We start from the raw sequence: 22443 nt of genomic DNA on the forward strand, positions 1-22443 counted from the left end.
TGTAAACGTGTATTTGACCAAAACATTACTACAGTCATTTAGAATAGTCGTTTTAAAGAGTCCTTGTTACCGCGGAAACTGACTCAACCCAAGAATGCCTGGCCATCCGGTCTTCTTCGGTCAGCTGTTTGTTCCAAAAATAACAAAAACTAATGACTGTTCATTTATTTCATCCATAGTCGTGGACTCAGGGTTGACCACATTTAGTCCACTGCTCTGTTGTTTGGTCCATAGGCTGTTGGTCGACCGAGGTTTTATTTTATTGAGCAGTAGCAAAAAAAAAAACAGCTAATCATGGTGTACACGGCACCTATCTGAGTGGACTGATGCGTTGTGGAGACGTGGGGATGGCACAGTCCATCACTCTTAAAACGTGCAACTGAAATTGTATATGGTTATATTATGTAAGAACAATGGTGCAAAAACAAATACAAATTCTCCTGTGTTGGATCGTGGTCGCTGTCTGCGGTTCTGAAACCCATCAGTGCGCTGTTGAATTGGCCCCTTTTCCTAGACAATGCTGCTACGGTGCATTCGGAAAGTATTCAGACCCCTTGACGTTTTCCACATTTTATGGTATTTGGTAAAAAGGTAAAAAGTGCATTTCCCTGTCGTGCAGTGACCACATAGACGCTCCTCTTTGGGTAGCCATGTCTTTTTGTGTTTCCCTTTTCTCTGTAGCCAATTTTGGTGGGCGATGAGCCTGTTTTTGGTCAGGATCTGTCTCTGTTTTGTATCTGACAGAGTAAAGATTCTTCCAATTTGAATAGTCTTTTGAGGCCAAATAGCAATTTGTTTATTCAGAGTTTTTATCAAATAGGTGGTTTTTCATTTCTGTAAGAATTTGATTTCCCGGTGTGTTTGGATGATCGGTCTCTCCTGTGGTGAAATACTTTACTGTAATTGTTCCGTGCTATATCCTACAGGCCTCTATATCCTACAGGCCTCTATATCCTACAGGCCTCTATATCCTACAGGCCTCTATGTCCTTATGTTTGTTGTTTCAGTGCAGTTTGAACTTGCAAGAGTGTGTGACACCTGTGTGATTTGTGTGTGCAATAAATGTATTAAAAAAATCCTGGTTAATGATGTCTAGAGGAAGAGTGGAAGCCTCTGGCTAACTCCCTCTTTCTGTGGTACTTTTACCTCACTGTAATTCTGCGTCATAGCCTTCAGAGGCCTACCTCTGTCTCAGGGTCTAACTCTCTGTCTCTGTCTGTGTTTCAGAAGGTGGTAGAAGAGGATGGCGAGGTGAGGAGATCGTCTCCTCCAGAGCCTCTAGTGTCTCTTAACAGTAAACTAGCCGACAACGACGCAGCGGCCAAGGTACGACACACAGGAAGCGCCGTTCTGCTCACGCTGCCGACGTAGCTAGTTGCATTGACGACCCTGACCTCTCCCCCTATTGTTCCTCTGTATACCAAAATGTTTGTTGTTTTTGTACTAGAACTTGAAAATGGTTTGCTAGAATGTGTTACTTTCGCTACTTCTGTCAAATGTGTCTGGCGTCTTCTACCGAGTTGAGAATCAATTCTGTCGATCAGCACAGCCGATGGCACCGTGTCTGCTCTACGTACCCACTGCTAGCTGTAGTCTGTCCTGAGGAACCACTGAACTCACTGGGAGTCTGGACTGTATCATGTTAGCTCCCCCTTCATACTGACTCTAGTCTGTCCTGAGGAACTACTGGGAGTCTGGACTGTATCATGTTAGCTCCCCTCTCATACTGACTCTAGTCTGTCCTGAGGAACCACTGAACTCACTGGGAGTCCGCCACTCATGCTGCATAGAAGTTAACACGCTTCAATAATGCAACACGGCATGTCAAAGTTGAAATTTCGAATTACTGTTCGCATAACAATGTCCGTTACAGGCTAGAACACTTTAGAATGCAAGAAGATACCGGTAGCTTCCAGCTTTGTAGGCTAACTTTCCTTGCTAGCTTACAGCTGAAGCTAGGGTCAGTTCACTACCCTAGTACCTTGTTTGTGATATGCAAACCATAACGAAAGATATTTCTGATTGTCACACAACTCTATCCATTCTTTGTCTCCCCCCAGTCAAGATCATCTTTGCTCGAGCCTCGATCTGACTGTGTGTGAATGACGTCATGGGTTTTAAAGAGAGTGCGCGCACGCACTTTATAAAATAAGAGATTTCTTCTATGCAAATGTTGTTGATCAGTACAGAATTTCCCAAATGGAAGGGAAACGGATTGTTTTTAATCTGAAATCAGCCAAAACAAGCTCAATAACTCAATGCATGCACACACTCCTATTGAGTGTACATTAGCCTGTATTGTGAAATATATATATATGTATTTTGCTGTGGAATTGTTTTGGTGTTCAGTATCGTGATACTAAACCTGGTATTGGTATCCAAGTCAAAGTTCTGGTATCGTGACAACACTACCACTAACCTTACTCCAACCCCATTCACCTGAATCCTCACTCCTAAGCACGTAACCTGACGCACTGGGTTCATCAGGTCCTGACGCACTGGGTTCATCAGGTCCTGACGCACTGGGTTCATCAGGTCCTGACGCACTGGGTTCATCAGGTCCTGACGCACTCCCCTGTTGAAATGGCATGCTTCATCCACCACTCCTCTCAAGCATTTAAAGGCCGTGCTCACTCTTCTCTCAACTCCTCACATCACCCTCCCCTAAACGCACACAATTATAGCTACAAACATGGACGTTCAGATATTATGCATCTACTGATCTCTGTTATATTGAGATGCAATGAAGACTCAGTATATTAAAGGGTTTATTATTGTGTTTGCAGGTTCAAGCCCAGGCTACTCTGGTGTTCCCCCACATCAAGGAAGAGCCCAGTCACCCCAGGTATGTTAATCTTTACTACCCCCTAACCCTTTATCCTCTGTCTTCTACCCCCTGCCACAACGTTCTATCACGTCCCAGACACCCCACCATGGTCCACCCCCGGGCACCCCAGGTTTGTTTGCTTATTTGGATCGCTCTTATCCCGCAATGGAGTGTAATACTTATCCCACAATGGAGTGTAATACTTATCCCACAATGGAGTGTAATACTTATCCCACAATGGAGTCTAATCTTCTGAGTACTGGGGACTGGCTAGCTATGTTTCTTCCTCGTTGGAAGACCTTGCCCTTGACAATCCATGCCAAGTAACTATCCAAGCAACTTCCTAGGGAGTGTTGGTGTAGCAGTGCTGAAACCCCTGCTCTGCTTCCTACCCTGCCTCCTAGTTGGACCGACTGTTGCATGTGTCAGTGTGAAGTGGTGGTCTACCGCTCATTCATCTGGTACAGATGAAGGCTGAGATTAGCTGGATTACAGGAGGCAGGGCAGCACGTGACATGGTAGACACAGGCAGGTTAGACTACGGGATTACAACTGACCCCTCATTGGGACACCAGACCAGGGCTGGTCAATGGTTTTTACGAAGGTTTGCTACTAAAGTGCAATGTTAAAAACGTGTGTTTTCATGTAACAGGAGTGAGTCCCTGTAACATGTCCTATAGTATAGAAACAGTCATTTGGTTTTGGGAAAACTGCTTGTAATTTAACAATGCAAGTCCAGTGGAATCTAACAATGAAGTCAAAATTACATTACTAAGCGACGGTGCTCTCCGTCTATTTACGACCAGTGCTGTCAGAGTATTCATACCGCTTGATTTATTTCACATTGTGTTACAGCCTGAATTCAAAATTGATTAAAATATATTAAAAAAATTATACACACATTAACCCATAATAACAATGTGAACCTGTTTTTAGACATTTTTGGCAATTTATCTACTTTACATAAGTATTCACATCCCTGAGTCACTACTTTGTAGAAGCACTTTTGGCGGTGATTACATCTTTGAGTCGTCTTGGGTATGTCTTATTCGCTTTACACATCTGGATTTGGGGATTTTCTCCCATTCCTTGCAGATTTTCTCAAGCTCTGTTAAATTAGACGAGGGAGTGGCGGTGAATGGCAATCTTCAAGTCTTTCCACAGATTTTCAATGGGATTCATGTCTGGGCTTTGGCTGGGCCACTCAAGGACTTTCACATTCTTGTTCTGAAGCCATTCCAGTATTACTTTGGCTGTATGCTTGGGGTCATTGCCCTGTTGGAACGTAAATCTTTGCCCCAGTCTAAGGTCGTTTGCACTCTGAAGCAGGTTCTCATCAAGAATTAACCTGTATTTGGGCTCCATTCATTGTTCCCTCTATCCTTACCAGTTTCCCTGAAGCTGAAAAGCATCCCCATAGCATGATGCTGTCACCACCATGCTTCACGGTAGGGATGGTGTTAGATGGGTGATGAGCTGTGCCTGGTTTTCTCCAGACATAGTGCTTTGCATTCAGGCCAAATAGTTAAATTTTTGTTTCATCAGACCACAGAATATTTTGCCTTTATGATCTGTCTTTCACGTGCCTTTTTGCAAACTCCATGCCTGCTGTCGTGCCTTTTTCTCAAGAGTGGCTTCCGTCTGGCCACTCTTCCATAAAGCCCAGATTGGTGAAGTGCTGTAGAGACATATTTAATCCATTTTGAATTCAGGCTGTCACACAACAAAATTTTGAATAAGTCAAGGGATATGAATACTTTCTGAAGGCACTGTACGTATGATAACCATGTGACTGTCTCTATATGTATGATAAGGTAAATGTTCTGATCTGTCTCCCTGTCGCGTGCGCTCTCTCAATTCAATTCAAAGGTCTTTATTGATATGGGAAACATGTTTACATTGCCAAAGCAGGTGAAATAGATAATAAACCAAAGTGAAACAGTAAACATTACACTCACAAAAGTTCCAAAGGAATAGAGAGATTTCAAATGTCATGTCTATATACTGTGGTGTAACCATGTGAAAGTACAAGAGGGAAAATAAATCAACAAAAATATGTGTTGTATTTACAATGGTGTTTGTTCTTCACTGGTTGCCCTTTTCTTGTGGCAACAGGTCACAAATCTTGCTGCTGTGATGGCACACTGTGGTATTTCACCCAATGGATATGGGAGTTTATCAAAATTGGATTTTTTTTTAGAATCATTCAAATCATAGGCTCCCGAGTGGCGCAGCGGTTTAAGGCACTGCATCTCAGTGCTAGAGGCGTCACTACAGACCCTAGTTCGATCCCGGGCTGTATCACAACCTGCCGTGATCGGGAGTGCCATAGGGCGGCTCAGCGTCGTCCCGGTAAGGGGAGGGTTTGGCCGGAGTAGGCCGTCATTGTAAATAAGAATTTGTTCTTAACTGACTGGCCTAGTAAAATAAAAAAAATGTGGGTCTGTGTAATCTGAGGGAAATATGTGTCTCTAATGTGGTCATACATTTGGCAGGAGGTTAGGAAGTGTAGCTCAGTTTCCACCTCATTTTGTGGGCAGTGTGCACATAGGCAGACCTGGCTCTCAAGAGAAGACAGGCTATTGCGGCCTTTCTCAATAGAAAGTCTATGCTCATGGAGTCTGTACATAGTCAAAGCTTTTCTTAAGTTTGGGTCAGTCACAGTGGTCAGGTATTTAGCCACTGTGTACTCTCTGTTTAGGGCCAAATAGCATTCTAGTTTGCTCAGTTTTTTTGTTTGTTAATTCTTTCCTTATTCCGTAATTATCTTTTTGATTTCTCATGATTTAGTTGGGTCTAATTGTGTTGCTGTCCTGGGGCTCTGTGGGGTCTGTTTGTGTTTGTGAACAGAGCCCCAGGACCAGCTTGCTTAGGGGACTTCCCCAGGTTCATCTCTCTGTAGGTGATGGCTTTGTTATGGAAGGTTTGGGAATCTCTTCCTTTTTAGGTGGTTGTATAATTTACTGGGTCTTTTCTGGATTTTGATAGTCAGCTGGTATGATCCTAATTCTGCTCTGCATTCATTATTTGGTGTTTTACACAGAGGATCATTTTTCAGAATTCTGCATGCAGTCTCTCAATTTGGGTGCTTGTCCCATTTTGTGAATTCTTGGTTGGTGAGAAATTGGTTCTATATCTGATTCAAGTATTTTTAGCCAAATCCTAATTGCTATGTCTTTTTCTTTCTCGCTCTTTGCGCTCTCGCTGTCTAGTTACTACCTGTATACGTATGATAACCATAGTTACCACTCTCCCCCTCTCTAGTTACTGCCTGTATACAGTGCCTTCGGAAAGTATTCAGACCCCTCGACTTTACGTTACAGCCTTATTCTAAAATGGATTAAATAAAACATTTTCCTCAGCAATCGACACAATACCCCATAATTACGAAGCAAAAACACATTTTGGGAAAAAATGTCAAATGGATAAATACAAAAACTCCTTATTCCTTATTGTGTTAAGGCACAGATCCGGGGAAGGGTACCATTTAAAAAAAAATCTGCAGCATTGAAGGTCCCCAAGAACAGTGGCCACCATCATTCTTAAATGGAAGAAGTTTGGAACCACCAAGGCTCTTCCTAGAGCTGGCTGCCCGGCCAAACTGAGCAGTCGGGGGAGAAGGGCCTTGGTCATGGAGGTGACCAAGAACCCGATGGTCACTCTGACAGAGCTCTAGAGTTTCCTCTGTGGAGATGGGAGAATCTTCCAAAAGGTCAACCATCTCTGAAGCACTCCATAAATTAGGCCTTTATGGTAGAGTGGCCAGATGGAAGCCACTCCTCAGTAAAAGGCACATGACAGCCCACTTGGAGTTTGACAAAAGGCGCCTAAAGGACTCTCAGACCATGATAAACAAGATTCTCTGGTCTGATGAACCAAGATTGAACTCTTTGGCCTAAATGCCAAGCGTCACGTCTGGAGGAAACCTGGCACCATCCCTATGGTGAAGCATGGTGGTGGCCACATCATGCTGTGGGGATGTTTTTCAGGGGCAGGGACTGGGAGACTAGTCAGGACCAAGGCAAATATGAACGGCGCAAAGTACAGAGATCCTTGATGAAAACCTGCTCCAGAGCTCTCAGGACCTCAGACTGGGGCGAAGGTTCACCCTTCTAATAGGTCAACGAACCTAAGCACACAGCTTAGACAACGTAGGAGTGGCTTCGGGACAAGTCTCAATGTCCTTGAGTGGCCCAGCCAGAGCCCGGACTTGAACCCAATCTAACATCTCTGGAGAGACCTGAAAATAGCTGTGCAGCGACGCTCCCTATCCAACCTGACAGAGGATCTGCAGAGAAGAATGGGGGAAACTCCCTAAATACAGGTGTGCCAAGCTTGTAGCGCCATACCCAAAAAGACTCAAGGCTGTAATCGCTGCCAAAGGTGCTTCAACAAAGTACTGAGATTTTATCTGTAATACATTTGCAAACATTTCTGCACCTGTTTTTGCTTTGTCATGATGGGATATTGTGTGTAGATTGAGGGGGGGACGAGTTAATACATTTTAGAATAAGGCTGTAACGTAACGATGTGGAGAAAGTCAAGGTGTCTGAATACTTTCCGAGTGCACTGTACATATGATAACCATGTCTCTCTCTCCTCTCTCTCTCTCTCTAGTTACAACCTGTATACACATAACCATGTGTCTCTCTCCTCTCTCTCTGTAGTTACAACCTGAATACATATCACCATGTCTCTCTCTCCTCTCTCTGTAGTTACAACCTGTATACATATCACCATGTCTCTCTCTCTCTAGTTACAACCTGTATACATATAACCATGTCTCTCTCCTCCCCCTCTTTCTCTCTGTAGTTACAACCTGTATACATATGATAACCATGTCTCTCTCTCCTCTCTCTCTCTCTCTAGTTACAACCTGTATACACATAACCATGTGTCTCTCTCCTCCTCTCTCTAGTTACAACCTGTATACATATCACCATGTCTCTCTCTCCTCTCTCTCTGTAGTTACAACCTGAATACATATCACCATGTCTCTCTCTCCTCTCTCTGTAGTTACAACCTGTATACATATCACCATGTCTCTCTCTCTCTAGTTACAACCTGTATACATATAACCATGTCTCTCTCCTCCCCCTCTCTCTCTCTGTAGTTACAACCTGTATACATATGATAAAATGGTGGCTCCTAATGTGTCTCTGAGGGATCAGCCAGAGGTCAGCTCTGAGGTTCTGGGGGTGCTGCTCAAACACCACTACAGTAGGAGACTGGCCCACGGCCACCAAGACACTGCTATGGGTCAGTACCACACACACACACGTAAGTTATGTTCTTCTATCCTCGTGGGGACCTATTATCCTTTCAAAATCATGTTTTCCGTAGCCCTAACAACTAACCCCTTAACCTAATTATAAACGTATCCCTAAACCTAACAACTAACCCCTTACCCTAATTATAAACGTATCCCTAACCCGAAACCTAACCCCCTAAGCTTAAAATAGCCTTTGTCCTCATGGGGATTTGGGAAATGTCCCCACGAGGGAGAATTTTCCCTGTTTTATTATCCTTGTGGAGACTTTTGGTTTTAAGTCCCCACAAAGACAGAAGAGCTTGCGTGTGCACGCTGCTGCTGTTTCCCAGTCTGACCTTGAAGTGTTGAGTAAGACACAGCTGAGCTTGTGGTGTGTGTGGCCTAAAACTTTTTGTTTTTGTTTACCGGACACTTTTTTTGCTATGTAAAAAAAAAAAAAGCTATGTATTTCTGTTAATCAGTAATGTGATATATTGGTCAATTTAATTGTATATTTTTTACCTAAAATATCACAAAGTTCAGCTGCCCCTTTAAGGTTACCTTGGTAACAGGGCCACTTGAGTCACCTCCTGTGAGAATCCGACTCGCTGAGAGATGTTTCTTCTCTTCGCTAGTAGTGGAAGAAAAAACTCAAGCATTTGAAAAGCAACTGAATTTGTGAACTAAACAATGTAAATATCAAAGAAACATGAGCCATAGTCTCACTTTAGTAGTTAAACCAACTTGTATGCCTGTGCGCATTGCTAATAAAATACATCTTTAAGCACTTCACACAGCAGCCCAGCCAGGCAGTGTTGCTTGGATAGCTATAACGTTAGGATTCCTATTGCTTTGTGTATTACCAGATATGAAACAAAATGGCAGAAATACTTTTGAAAACAGCTACTGTAGCATTTATTTAGCTATAAATCACTTTTCGCACATGTGCCCGTACTTGACTTTTGGGCTATTTTTATGAACTGCTTGCACTGTTGAGCCCCAAGTGTGACCACCCACCAACGTGGCTGGTGAGTTAGACATTCTTACCCCCAGTACCTAAATCTACCTACATTTGGCCCGTAGCCGGTGTTCATTTTAAGGCCGTGTGTGTGTTCTCTCCATCCATGTGGGTGGTTGTGTATTTGTGAGTGCATACAGTATACACTGAGTGGACAAAATATTGTACACTGTGTCTTATCTTAGTTACCCATGCATGTGTGTAGGTTGACTGCCGTGGGTGTGGGTTGACTGCCGTGGGTGTGGGTTGACTGCCGTGTGTGGGGGGTTGACTATACTGCTTCTCTCTCAACCTCTTCTTCCTCCCCCTCTCAACCTCTCCTTCCTCCCCCTCTCGCTCCTCAGATCTCCATGCCTCTCCCCCTGCTCCTCCCGTTGTCAATGACGCCAAGTCTCAGCAGCGCGTTGTTCCTACTGCCGATCGGGACCGCCAGCAGCCAGTTTCCATGGAGACCATCCCCGGCAACAAGAGTTCTTCTGCTGTAGCGATGACCACGTCGGTAGCGGCGCTGGGGAGTAAAGATGTCCTGTCTTCTGTCTGTGAGGACGACAAGGAAAGGATCGTAGTGGAGATCGTTCAGATGTACAGCAGACAGCAGGAGAAGCTGCATTCCACCCTGCACAACCAGCTGCAGCTAGAGATGGTGAGACACTACAGACAACTAGAGATGGTCAACTCCAGCCAGAAAAAATGGCGTAGATCAGTGTTTACCAATCCCCCATCTCCCCCGGACTGCTCTAATTTGTTCCTGTCCAGCACTAACACTCCATGTCAGCTGGTTGTCTTTAAATTTTGAATCACCTCATTTAATTGATTTCAACATATTACATTAGTAATCATTCCTGATTTTATAGTGTACCGTTTAGCTGAACTTTGAATTGCTCCAGTTACTGAACAACAAACATAAACCATAAGGGGTATCAATCAGGAAATGGATCCGATCATCCTGTGTGTCTCTGTGTGTAGGAGTTGGAGGCGCTGCGTGGAGGCGAGGCTGTCAGGCTGCAGCAGCTGGCAGCAGAGCAGTGTGAGCTGCAGAGTGAGCTGGAGGCGGTGCACACTGAGCATGCCCACAGGCTGGGGCAGGTGAGGGAGGAGCAGAGGGAGTTGGAGCACAGACTGGAACAGCTGAGGCAGCAGAGCTGTGTGTGTGACAACACACACCAGGAGGAACGCTATGCTAACCAGGTAGGAACGCTATGCTAACCAGGGGTAGGATCGCTATGCTAACCAGGGGTAGGATCGCTATGCTAACCAGGGGTAGGATCGCTATGCTAACCAGGGGTAGGATCGCTATGCTAACCAGGGGTAGGATTGCTATGCTAACCAGGGGTAGGATCGCTATGCTAACCAGGGGTAGGACTGTTATGCTAACCAGGTAGGCTTGAACCAACAGTCAAAAAAAACGACACCTTATTTACATAACTATTCAGACCCTTTGCAACGAGACTCTAAATTGAGCTCAGGTGCATCCTAATTCCATTGGTCATTCTTGATGTTTCTACAGCTTGATTGGAGTCCATGTGTGGTAAATTCAATTGATAGGACATTATTTGGAAAGGCGCACACACCTGGTCCCACTTTTTATTTTATTTAACTATTCTTATCTACGGCCAAACCCGGACGACACTGGGCCAATTGTGCTCTGACAGTGCATGTCAGAGCAAACACCAAGCAATGAAATCGAAGGAATTGTTCATATAGCTCTGAGACAGGATTGTGTCGGCATAGATCTGGGGAAGGGTACCAAAACATTTCTGCAGCATTGATGGTCCCCAAGAACACAGTGGCCTCCATCATTCTTAAATGGCACCACCTAGACTTCCTAGAGCTGGCCGCCCGGCCAAACTGAGCAATAGGGGGAGAAGGGCCTTGGTCAGGGAGGTGACCAAGAGTTTCTCTGTGGAGATGGGAGAACCTTCTAGAAGGACAACCATCTCTGCATCACTCCACCAGTCAGGCCTTTATGGTAGAGGGGCCAGATGGAAGCCACTCCTCGGCGGAAGGGACTGGTAGACTAGTCAGGATCGGGGGAAAGCGTCTCGAGGGAAAGAAACAGAGCAAAATACAGAGATCCTTGATGAAAACCTGCTCGAGTGCTCAGGACCTCCGACTGGGGCGAACATTCACTTTCCAACAGGACAACAACCCAAAGCACACAGCCAAGACGGCATACCACCCTGCATACCACTGCTGACTTTCTTCTGAAGCTAAGCAGGGTTGGTCTTGGTCAGTCCCTGGATGGGAGACCAGATGCTGCTGGAAGTGGTGTTGGAGGGCCAGTACGAGGCACTCTTTCCTCTGGTCTAAAAAAATATCCCAATACCCCAGGGCAGTGATTGGGGACACTGCCCTGTGTAGGGTGCCGTGTTTCGGATGGGACGTTAAATGGGTGTCCTGACTGAGGTCATTAAAGATCCCATGGCACTTATCGTAAGAGTAGGGGTGTTAACCCCGGTGTCCTGGCTAAATTCCCAATCTGGCCCTCAAACCATCATGGCTACCTAATCATCCCCAGCTTACAATTGGCTCATTCATCCCCCTCTCCCCTGTAACTATTCCCCAGGTCGTTGCTGTAAATGAGAACGTGTTCTCAGTCAACTTACCTGGTAAAATAAAGACAAGTCTCAATGTCCTTGAGTGGCCCAGTCAGAGCCCCGACTTGAACCTGATCAAATCAATGAAATGTATTTATAAAGCCCTTCTTACATCTGCAGATGTCACAAAGTGCTGTACAGGAACAGTCTAAAACCCCAAACAGCAAGCAATGCAGGTGTAGAAGCATGTTGGCTAGGAAAAACTCCCTAGAAAGGCCTGAACCTAGGAAGTAACCTAGAGAGGAACCAGGATCTGAGGGGTGGTCAGTCCTCTTCTGGCTGTGCCGGGTGTAAATTATAACAGAACATGGCCAAGATGTTCAAATGTTCATAGATGACCAGCAGGGTCTGATGATGATGATGATGATAATATTCACAGTGGTTGTAGAGGGTGCAACAGGTCAGTACCTCAGGAGTAAATGTCAGTTGGCTTTTCATAGCCGATCATTCAGAGTATCTCTACCGCTCCTACTGTCTCTAGAGATTTGAATTCAGCAGATCTGGGACAAGGTAGCTCGTTTGGTGAACAGGTCAGGGTTCCATAGCTGCAGGCAAACAGTTGATACTGGAGCAGCAGCACGACCAGGTGGACAGCAAGGAGTCTTCAGACCAGGTAGTCCTGAGGCATGGTCCTAGGGCTCAGGTCGAGAGAGAGGGAGAGATGCGACCTGACAGCTTGAGAGGATCTGCAGAAAAGAAAGGGAGAAACTCCCCAAATACAGGTGTGCCAAGCTTGTACTGTCATACGCAAGAAGATTCAAGGCTGTAATTGTTGCCAAAGGTGCTTCAACAAAGTACTGAATTAAAGGGTCTGAATACTTAGGTAAATGGTACTGAGCTTGTCTGATGCTTTAAGCAAGTTGTTGGATTAAATAATTAAGACACAGACCGCTGCGCCACTCGGCGTCACTACAGACCCGTGTTCGATCCCAGGCTGTGTCACAGCCGGCCGTGACCGGGAGATCCATGAGGCGGCGCACAATTGGCCCAGCGTCGTCTGAGTTAGGGGAGGGATTTCCTTGTCCCATCGTGCTCTAGCGACTCCTTGTGGCGCGCTGGGCACCTGCAAGCTGACTTCTGTCGCCAGCTGGACGGTGTTTCCTCCGACACATTGGTGCGGCTGGCTTCCGGCTTAAGCGAGCTGTGTGTCAAGAAGCAGTGCGTATTGGCAAGGTTGTGTTTCGGAGGAGGCATGGCTCTCGACCTTCGCCTCTCCCGAGTCCGTAGGGGAGTTGCAGCGATGAGACAAGACTGTAACTACCAATTGGCTATCACGAAATTGGGGAGAAAAATATGTATTTGTTTTAAGACGCACATGATTCGAGGTTGCCCAACCAGAAGAAAAAAAGAGCTGGATTTTTTTTTTTTTTTAAGACTTTGAACTATTGTCACTCAATGGATTCTAATAACAGACTTTGTTTACTTGCTGTTTACGGTGAAGAAAAAAATTACTTTGGAAAGCTCCACAGCTCATTAGTGGTGGTGAGTTAAGACGATCAGAAATCCCCAAATGGGTACATGGCCAGGTAGCCAAAAGGCCTATATTCTTCTATGCGTAATCAGGGTCACGTCCGTACTCAACATTGGCAGGAGCGCTCCAAACAAAAGACAATGAATAAATTGACAAACATGTCCACTCCGACAATGAGAACAGTAAACGACTGTAATAATAATATTCTGAATGCATTAACAGAAATTACCATAATCAAACATTGTAGATTAGAAATTACGGAAATTAATGGTGAATGTAGGCTACTACTGGTGATATCCACTACCGTTCAAAAGTTTGGGGTCACTTAGAAATGTCCTTGTTTTTGAAAGAAAAGCAGATTATGTCCGTTTTTAAAATAACATCAAATTGATCAGAAATACAGTGTAGACATTGTTAATGTTGTAAATGACTATTGTAGCTGGAAACGGCAGGTTTTTAATGGAGTGTCTACATAGGCGTACAGAGGCCCATTATCAGCAACCATCACTCCTGTGTTTCAATGGCACATTGTGTTAGCTAATACAAGTTTATGATTTTAAACGGCTAATTGATCATTAGAAAACCCTTTTGCAATTATGTTAACACAGCTGAAACTGTTCTGATTTTAAAGAAGCAATAAAACTGGCCTTCTTTAGACTAGTTTAATATCTGGAGTATCAGCATTTGTGGGTTTGATTACAGGCTCAAAATGGCCAGAAACAAAACTTTCTTCTAAAACTCGTCAGTCTATTCTTGTTCTGAGAAATGAAGGCTATTCCATGCGAGAAATTGCCAAGAAACGGAAGATCTCGTACACCGCTGTGTACTACTCCCTTCACAGAACCAGCGCAAACTAGCGCAAACTGGCTCTAACCAAAATAGAAAGAGGAGTGGGAGGCCCCGGTGCACAACTGAGCAAGAGGACAAGTACATTAGAATGTCTAGTTTGAGAAACAGATGCCTCACAAGTCCTCAACTGGCAGCTTCATTAAATAGTACCCGCAAAACACCAGTCTCAACATCAACAGTGAAGAGGCGACTCCGGGATGCTGGCCTTCTAGGCAGAGTTGCAAAGAAAAAGCCATATCTCTGTCCAGTGTCTGTTCTTTTGCCCGTCTTAATCTTTTATTTTTATTGGCCAGTCTGAGATGTATTTTTCTTAAACCTAAGCACAAACCCCTAACCCTAATTGTAACCGTAAACCTACGCTTAAAATAGCCTTTGTCCTCATGGGGACTCAAATGTCCCCACGAGGGAGAATTTTTATTGTTTTACTATCCTTGTGGGGCTTTTGGGGAATTTTAGGTCCCCACAAGGATCGAGTAGGGACACAGTCAGACACACACAAACACGCACACCTCCTGCTGCCTCCATCCTCTTGGCGTCTGGCTTAGGCTGGCTGTGTGTGTGTACTGTTCAGACTAACCTGACTTCATCTCTTTCTCTCCCCTCCCTCCCCTCTTCTAGCTTGCAGAGCTGCGTGGGAGGTTGGATGGTGCGGAGGCTGACCGGGATAAGCTCCAGGAAGAGTTGAGGAGTGAGCGGGATGCCCGGGAGAAGCTGGAGAGAATCATCTCTCAGCTCCAACAGCAGATGGGCCAGACGGCCTCCACCTCGGCCTCCTTCGTCACTACAGGGAGCCCCTCTCCGCCCCCCACCCCCTCCTCTCACACCCCCCACACAGAGGGACACACTGCAGGCCCTGCCGAGCAGCAGAACGGCCATGCTCATAAGTAGAGGAACTTAAGAAATGCCCCTTCTGTCTCTCTCACCTCCGTTCTGTTCCTGCGACTCCCTCCCTTCATCCCTCACCCCCCTGCTGGGAGAGACGGCAGCCCTTCAGACACAGACAACCCCCTCCCCTCACTCCCTCACCATGTCTACCCCCTTCTCCCCCAGGCTGCTTCTCTCATGTAGATTATGGCAGCCCCCCGCACCTCTCTGATTCAGAGGGGTTGGGTTAAATGCGGACACATATCAGTTGAATGCATTCAGTTTTACAACTGACTAGGTATCTCTCCCTCCTCTTTAGTTTTTTGGATAAGGATTCCTGTTTGTTTATTAATTTAACACCAAATTAGTTTAATGTGTTGGTTTACCCCCGCCCCCTGTCCGTAAACAGTATTTAAACTCTTTTGGGATGTATATGTTTGTTTGTTTTAATTTATAGTTTTACTGAACGAACAAACGACTGCTTGGCAGACCGATAGGAGTAGGGTGTTTTTAAGGACACTCTCCTCGCATCCTCTCCTCCTTCCCTCGCATCCTCTCCTCCTCCTTCCCTCCCTCCTTTAGATTGTGGATTTGATGTGTTGTAGCCCACAGGAAGTGAGGTCAGACAGACAGTTCTCTCCTGGCTCTGCCCCTTGACTCTGTTCTGAACTGCGGTTACACTAGCGTTGTCGCTCTTTCTACTACTACCTGGCACGCCAACTGGAGCTGCTGGAGCTAAGATGGCGCCCGCGTGGGTGTTCCCCATCTCATACAGACAGTCCAGTGCTCTGGCCCAGCTACCAGCCACACAGGACATTTCATGGATACACATTTTCGTTTCACCTTTTGTTTAAAAAAAAAAAAAAAAATCCTTATACCCATTACTTTCAAATAAGCGAAAAGTAAAAATTAAAAAAAAAGTTCTAAATGTGTATATCATAAAGGTATATGAAAACATTTTTACAGAGCATTTGCAGTCGTCATTGTTAAACCTCATGAACATGTGAATAAAGTGATGTATATGAGACATGTAAAGTGATGACACGGAGGGCTGCGGAGGAGAGGTTGGAGAACCACTGGGCTAGAACACACACCACATTTCCTCTCAGAAATCTGTAGTTTGTCCTGATTTTTTTAGTTTTGAGTTTGAGTGTTTGATTTCCCTGTTAGCAACAGTTGGTGTGTCCTGCCACCCTCTCTCCTCTGTGAGACAATCTGCGTTCCAAATAGTAGACTATTCCCCGTATAGTGCACTACTTTTGACAAAAGTAATGCCATATTCCCTATATAGTAGTGCACTATATAGGGAGTAGGATGTTGTTTGGGATGCACTCTGAGAGCTGCAGGGGCTAGCTGTCTGCCTGGGGGAATATGGGTCACAGGTGAAAGGAATTAGTCCAGACTGACACCTGATCTGCCTGCCTAGGATCCAGGGCCCTTCCTCTTTCCGCCCCACTTTATTCCACCTCACTGAACAAACAGAGCCTTGCCTGGCCCAGGCAGGGAGGTACAGTCAGGCGAAGAGAGAGTGGCAGGGAAGAGAGGAGGGGGAGAGACCGTCAGTCAAGCGGAGAGAGCGGGAGTGCAGGGGGCAGACACCCTCTCAGGCTGGGTGGGCCGGGAGAGGGGAGCCCCTTTTGTCTCATCAGAATGTGGGCAGCTGCCATACCTCCCACACACACACCAAAGCAATGCCACATCAGCTGGGGGTAGTGTGATTTGTTGTGTAGAAGTCCAGGCGAACAGCACACCCAGCCCCAATCAGCTAGCTCACACAGAGCGGATTTAGCCGCCACAGGCGGACCCTAAGAGAGCAGGGAAGTCTTTTTATAGCCCCAGACCCTAAGAGCCAGGCAGCATGTAAATAGTTATTTAAAGAGGGCCTTGGTTTAAACTCCAACCATCTTTTTTTATGCATCTGCTATACATGCAAATTGGTAGACATTCCACTGTGCTCGGACTTTTCAATGCAGATCTCTAAAGAAAGAGCTCCCTTTAGAAATGTGTTTACACCATGCCCTGACATAGTACTTATAGTAGGTCTTATTTAGTTATTAAGCCGCAACGTTTAAACAAAGCTTAAAAACCCGTTATTTTCATGAGGACAACCCCCCCCCCCCCACAAAACTACAAGGAAACGAACACCCTGGGTGTCTGATGTGAACTTCAGTCACATGCAGAACAAATCCAAAACATACTGCTCTACCGACCGTTGTTCCATATAAACTTTTGGAAATGATTTTGAGGGGAAAAAAATATATTTAATGTATCAACTAAAGATTTATATTCACTTTGTACATACATTAGTCATTTAATATATTAACTATGCCATGGGATAATATTCTAAAGGTTATTATAAAATTGACTGGACCAGGCAAGGCCGAAGCTCTAAACATCCGTTATGTTTCTGTTGCCTGAGTCTTTGAAAATTTTTGATTTGACTTGTCGTTTACTCTGCTAAAGGAACACTCCGCAATATAACGTCATCGTACGCAGCAGGCAGACTTATTGTTTACCGTTATCAGCAATAGCAGAATTCAAGACTGATTGGCTGTTAACAACTATTTATTTTTTACGGCATGCCTACATTGGGACTAACCGATAGTGGCTGTTTTGGCAGATTAGAATTTATTGTTGTCGCTCCGCTGTGTACACTGACATTGTGGAGCGCATTTTTTAAAAGGGTGTTCAATTGCTGTTGGGAGTTGAAGTGCATGGTGTTAGGATACGACCGCAGAGTTGAATAGGACAGGAAGTGCGTTGTTACAGTACTTCCCCAGACCTGATTCCCTTTATTTGTTTATTTCGTGGATGATGATTTCACCCTGATAGACTTGATGTGTAATCATAATGTATACGCTTTCTCTCTTAATCCATTTTTCGTACACTAAACAACACCCACAGACAAATTTGAATATGCACCGAACATTTGTTTATATAAAAAAAGAACTAAATTGAAAACAAACAAAAACAAAGGTTTGCATGTAACTAAGTAAATGGATCCCCTTAATATGGTTTGTTAGTTGAATGATATCTGACTTGCTATGTTTATGGTATAAAAACGAAGTGTTTGTCCTAAGTGACACTATTCTCTAGTGCCCATAGGGCTCTGGTAAAAAAAAATGGTGCACTATATAGGGAATAGCGTGTCATTTGTGACAGACGAGTTTCTCCCTCCCCACCTAACACACAACTTGTTGACCAACTACCTAATCATACTATACAAATGTAGCCTCTAGATTCTGCAAAGTGGAGCGAGAGAGAAGTGTGTTTGGTTCTGAGCGTATGTCTGTGCGCATGTGTATTTGCCAGTGACCGAAGCACAGTAGCTATGAAAAAGGGGAGATACTTATTATCATGTAGCGCTGTGGTTTGTGTCCTAATTTTTTTGTCAACAACACTTTGTCGTCTTAGGGGTATAGGGTCATTGTGACTGCATTGATGTTTTACATCACAAGATAATCAGTATTAGGTTTTGTTATTATCGCCATAGTTACCTCTAGAACAGTCTACAACAATCGTTTTGGGGTATCAAATGTATTTCTTGTACTTCTATATTTTCTGTTGGTGTAAATTTAATTTTATACACAAGAGGGCGCTCTATTTACTTTAGTTTAATGCCATGCTAATGATGTGATGGATACAATGGACTAAAATAAGTGAAGACATACTATGCTGTAACACGGTGTGCTGGGCCCTCTTGCATTTGCAATGTTATGAGAACTAGAAGACTATGGGCCCTGGTCAAAGGTTGTGCACTATAAAGGGAATAGGTTGCCATTTGGGACTTTAACACAGACATGTGCTTTGTACAGTTTTTTTTTTTTTAATAGCTGTGTATTTTGTCCAACTCTACTTACTACTAGACCCTTGGCCTTGCTTCAGGAGCACAGTTAAACAGTAACTAGCATTTCCATCGTTTTTTTTATTTTTTTTTATACATCCATCCCCAATGGATTGTTTGTTCCCAGACTTAAATGGATAGCGCAGCGATTTTTCTTATAAAAAAATAGTAAAATCACTGAACTATCCCTTTAATGAAGGTGACGTAGTGTAGAAGAGGTAGTACTCTGTAAACGATAGCTACAAGTTGGATTTGGGATCCGCAGAAGAAATGTTGGATCAACTGTTTCCATTTATGCTTTGTAGTTGGATATTTTATTTAGGAACACCGTTCTTATTTAGCAGCGTGGGAGCTAGCTAGGATGTTAATCCAACACGAAAATGGTTGTATGTTTTGGTTTTCTCTGAGGTATAAACACTACGTGTACGCCATGTTTTCAGTTTAAACTTAGTAGGCTACACCTGACAAATTGTAGTTTAAAAATAAGAAACTATTTTTATGGCTGTTTAAAAACGAACTTTTCTTTTTCTTAAAATGCTATATTCTGAAAGATGTATAGCAGTGAGTGTCTGTATGACTTTTGCAAAACATGTTGCCAACAACAATGCAGTGTGATTGAGACGTTTGTTCTTTGCATGAAACGAGACACGGTTCTCCTACCTCATGTTGTGATATAAAATGTTTTTTAAGCAGAGGACACTGCATCTTTAACCGTTGGTCATAATTGATATTTACTAGTATATGATGACATACGTGTACATGCTTTTAGCTAATACCTCAGTTGTATTTCTAGTGTTCTGTTTTTCTCTCCCTCCCCCTGATCTCAGACCTTGTAAACATATCCTGTATAGCCAATGATATAAATATACCCTGTATAGACAATGAACTTGGATCAAATTCTAGTAAAGTTCTTGTGTCAAAACTGGTGTTGTAAATCTTATGTTATTCTGGACGCAAAACCGGTGTCTCGTGTCGTAGACGATCACTGATTGATAATATTATCTTTATTATCCCTGATAGGCAATTAGCTGTACATCAGTCAGGAAATCTGAACCAGCAGGCAGACGTGGTGCCTGCTGAGGTGGAGGCCCAGGAGAGAGGTGTCTCCCTGATAGCGCGAGGGAGAGCGAGCGCTACAGAGAGTACCGATGTGTGATCAGAAATTTAGAATAACACAAATTCCAACAATCCAAAGGGATTGTTTCCTTTGATGGAGAGAGTGTATTTATTTTACTTAAAAAAAACAACTAGTCAGTAATGTTAGTTATTAAGCTTTCTACTTCTTAATAAACAAATGCAATCAATCAGCTGAAGCTCGAGGACAGACAGGGACAGGCTCATAAGGGTGTCCACCAGGGTCAGAGAGAGTGAAAACGGCCCCAGGAAACTGTGGTTCAGATGGGCTCGGTGGAGAAGGAGCAGGGCCCAGCCTAGCTCCAAATTTCAGTAACTTAACCTCAAAGCTATACATTTAGAAATGAATATACAAATATCGAAAGAATTTAATGAGAACTAATAGGTGTGAAAAATGCAACTGTCTCATTTTACAATACGTAATTTATTAACGGTCCCTAACTAGCAGGAGCTAGGCCATCCAAAGGCAAACCAACTTTGCCACAGTTACACACCAGCCCAGCTGACGCTAATTGGCAAAAGCATTTGGCTAACTCTACCACCTGCAAACACACACGAGATAGCCACGTCAAATCACACTGTGAAACCAACTCACATTTGAATTTCTTACATTACAAAATAAATATGAAATGGAGGCTAACTCACAATGTTTAGCCGCCCTTTAATTTCACACACCCCGATATGAAATCAATATTAGGGTTGAGAAACAACTGAAAAAACGTTGTGGGTTGTGTCTTTGAATTCAGTTACCTTGACCAACACATCAAATACATCTCCAGCAGGATGTGGTTAATCATACCCTGATGATTAAATGATAGTTAAAACGGAAGACAAAGGAATTACATTTTTTTTCTCAGTTCATTCACACCCTTGGATCCAATGAGGACCTTTTTGATACAGAATATATAGGGAATAGCCTACTTCTAAGGGGATCTCTTAGAAGTCTAATCTCTAGAAGTGTCTTCTATATTTCTCTCAAGCAAAGCAGAGATTCATATTCTTTCTTCTCAGTAGCTAGGCTTCTATCCAATTGGCAATATATTCTAAAATCTGCATAAAATCAACATGCGCATTTTCCCACCAGAAATGTGTTTCCCTCAAACTCACTTGTTGCAGATAAAAGGCTGTGCGTGATGATGTAAGGCACATTTAAAATAACTTTTGCGGTTAAATTCCCATTTGTGGAATAGGCTAGGCCACCGACATGAGATTATTATGGATAAGAAAGATCATTTTTATTTGTCAAATGGCTGCCAAGCATCGATTATCATGTCACCAGAATTGGAACACAGGAGTGATGGTTGCTGATAATGGGACTCTGTACGCCTATGTAGATATTCCATAAAAAATCAGACGTTTCCAGCTACAATAGTCATTAACAATGTCTACACTGTATTTCTGATCAATTTGATGTTATTTTAATGGACCAAAAAATGTGCTTTTCTTTCAAAAACTATGACATTTATAAGTGACCCCAATCTTTTGAACGCCGTTGGTTGAGCCCTATTTGGTAAAAGACCATCTTCTGTATACCTTGTCACAGTGCAACTGATTGGCTCAAATTCATTAAGAAGGAAATAAATTCCACAAATTAACTTTTAACAAGGCACACCTGTTAATTTGGTTACTTCATGAAACTTTTGACTGGTACTGTATATTGCTTACATTAAGCATGCGAGATCAGGACGGTTCGTACGAAGCTACCAATTCGTGCCTGTTAAAAGTTAGTGGTATAATGTCAGAGTGGTCAGAAACCAGAGTGCGCATTCGAGTGGATCACTTTTGTCAAGTCGGTGAGCATCTCTGATATCATTGATCACCACCTTTCAAACTGTGTTGCACTCTGGGGATAAAAAATGTCCGACTTGCGCCTACATGTGGACTGCATGAACTTGTAAAAAATAATGTGATCAGAGGTCATTAAGTTTTGACTGCAATTTTCTGCAGTTTCTCTTCACGTACTTCATCTTGCAGCCATTACCTGCATTGTGGGAGACTATTGTCAACCAATCATTAGGATGTTTCTGTTTGACCCACAAGACCAAAGAGATGACTAAAACAACCAATTTTTCATGATCTGTGTACAGTGGATATATACAAATAAATGTGATATTTGAGTCTCGCACACTAATTGATTGTACAATGTGTACACAAATATTACATTATGATTTCAGTTTGAGTGTGTGATATGGGGGTTAGATACATGTCTATTTCAACATTTTTTAAAAAGTTTATCAACAATGGCAACAATACCATGTTGATCTGGGCCCGGTTTCCCAAAAGTATCTACTCTGTTAAAAAAAAATAGTGTCTGACTTTCAGCTGTCCCAGACGCACATCACAAGACTTTCATCTACGGTCGGTAGCTTTAGGCTTACTACTCAAATGCAGTTGGAGTCAGGTGCAGTGCTGTGCCTCTGGAGCCAACAGCAGCAGATGGCATGGAGATGTCATGTATGGCAGGAAATAAAACGAATATTCAAAACTCATTGCACACAGAACACCCAGCTGGTGATATAACTGAGTAGAACAATCTTTCTACACCAGACGGACAACATTACCTACTTCTTATTAAGAAGTTAACCGCT

General features: G+C 43.6%; 1 protein-coding gene across 4 annotated transcripts in view; it reads left to right on the plus strand.

Moving 5' to 3' along the window:
- Window positions 1–19326, plus strand: part of LOC120056153 (ski-like protein) — a 37422-nt gene extending 18096 nt beyond the window's left edge. Inside the window, exons 3-8 of one of the 4 annotated variants that reach the window (XM_039004360.1) lie at window positions 1231–1326; window positions 2787–2845; window positions 7941–8107; window positions 9441–9739; window positions 10063–10284; window positions 14632–19326. In XM_039004360.1, the coding sequence (XP_038860288.1) occupies window positions 1231–1326; window positions 2787–2845; window positions 7941–8107; window positions 9441–9739; window positions 10063–10284; window positions 14632–14901 (1113 nt within the window). In that variant the 3' untranslated portion in view covers window positions 14902–19326. Of the gene's footprint in view, window positions 1–1227; window positions 1327–2786; window positions 2846–7940; window positions 8108–9440; window positions 9740–10062; window positions 10285–14631 lie in introns of all 4 variants that reach the window. The other 3 variants (XM_039004361.1, XM_039004359.1, XM_039004362.1) reach the window with 3 other exon arrangements.
- The last annotated feature ends 3117 nt before the right edge of the window (window positions 19327–22443 follow it).

This window comes from Salvelinus namaycush, chromosome 11, assembly GCF_016432855.1.
Source record: "Salvelinus namaycush isolate Seneca chromosome 11, SaNama_1.0, whole genome shotgun sequence".
NCBI lineage: Eukaryota > Metazoa > Chordata > Actinopteri > Salmoniformes > Salmonidae > Salvelinus > Salvelinus namaycush.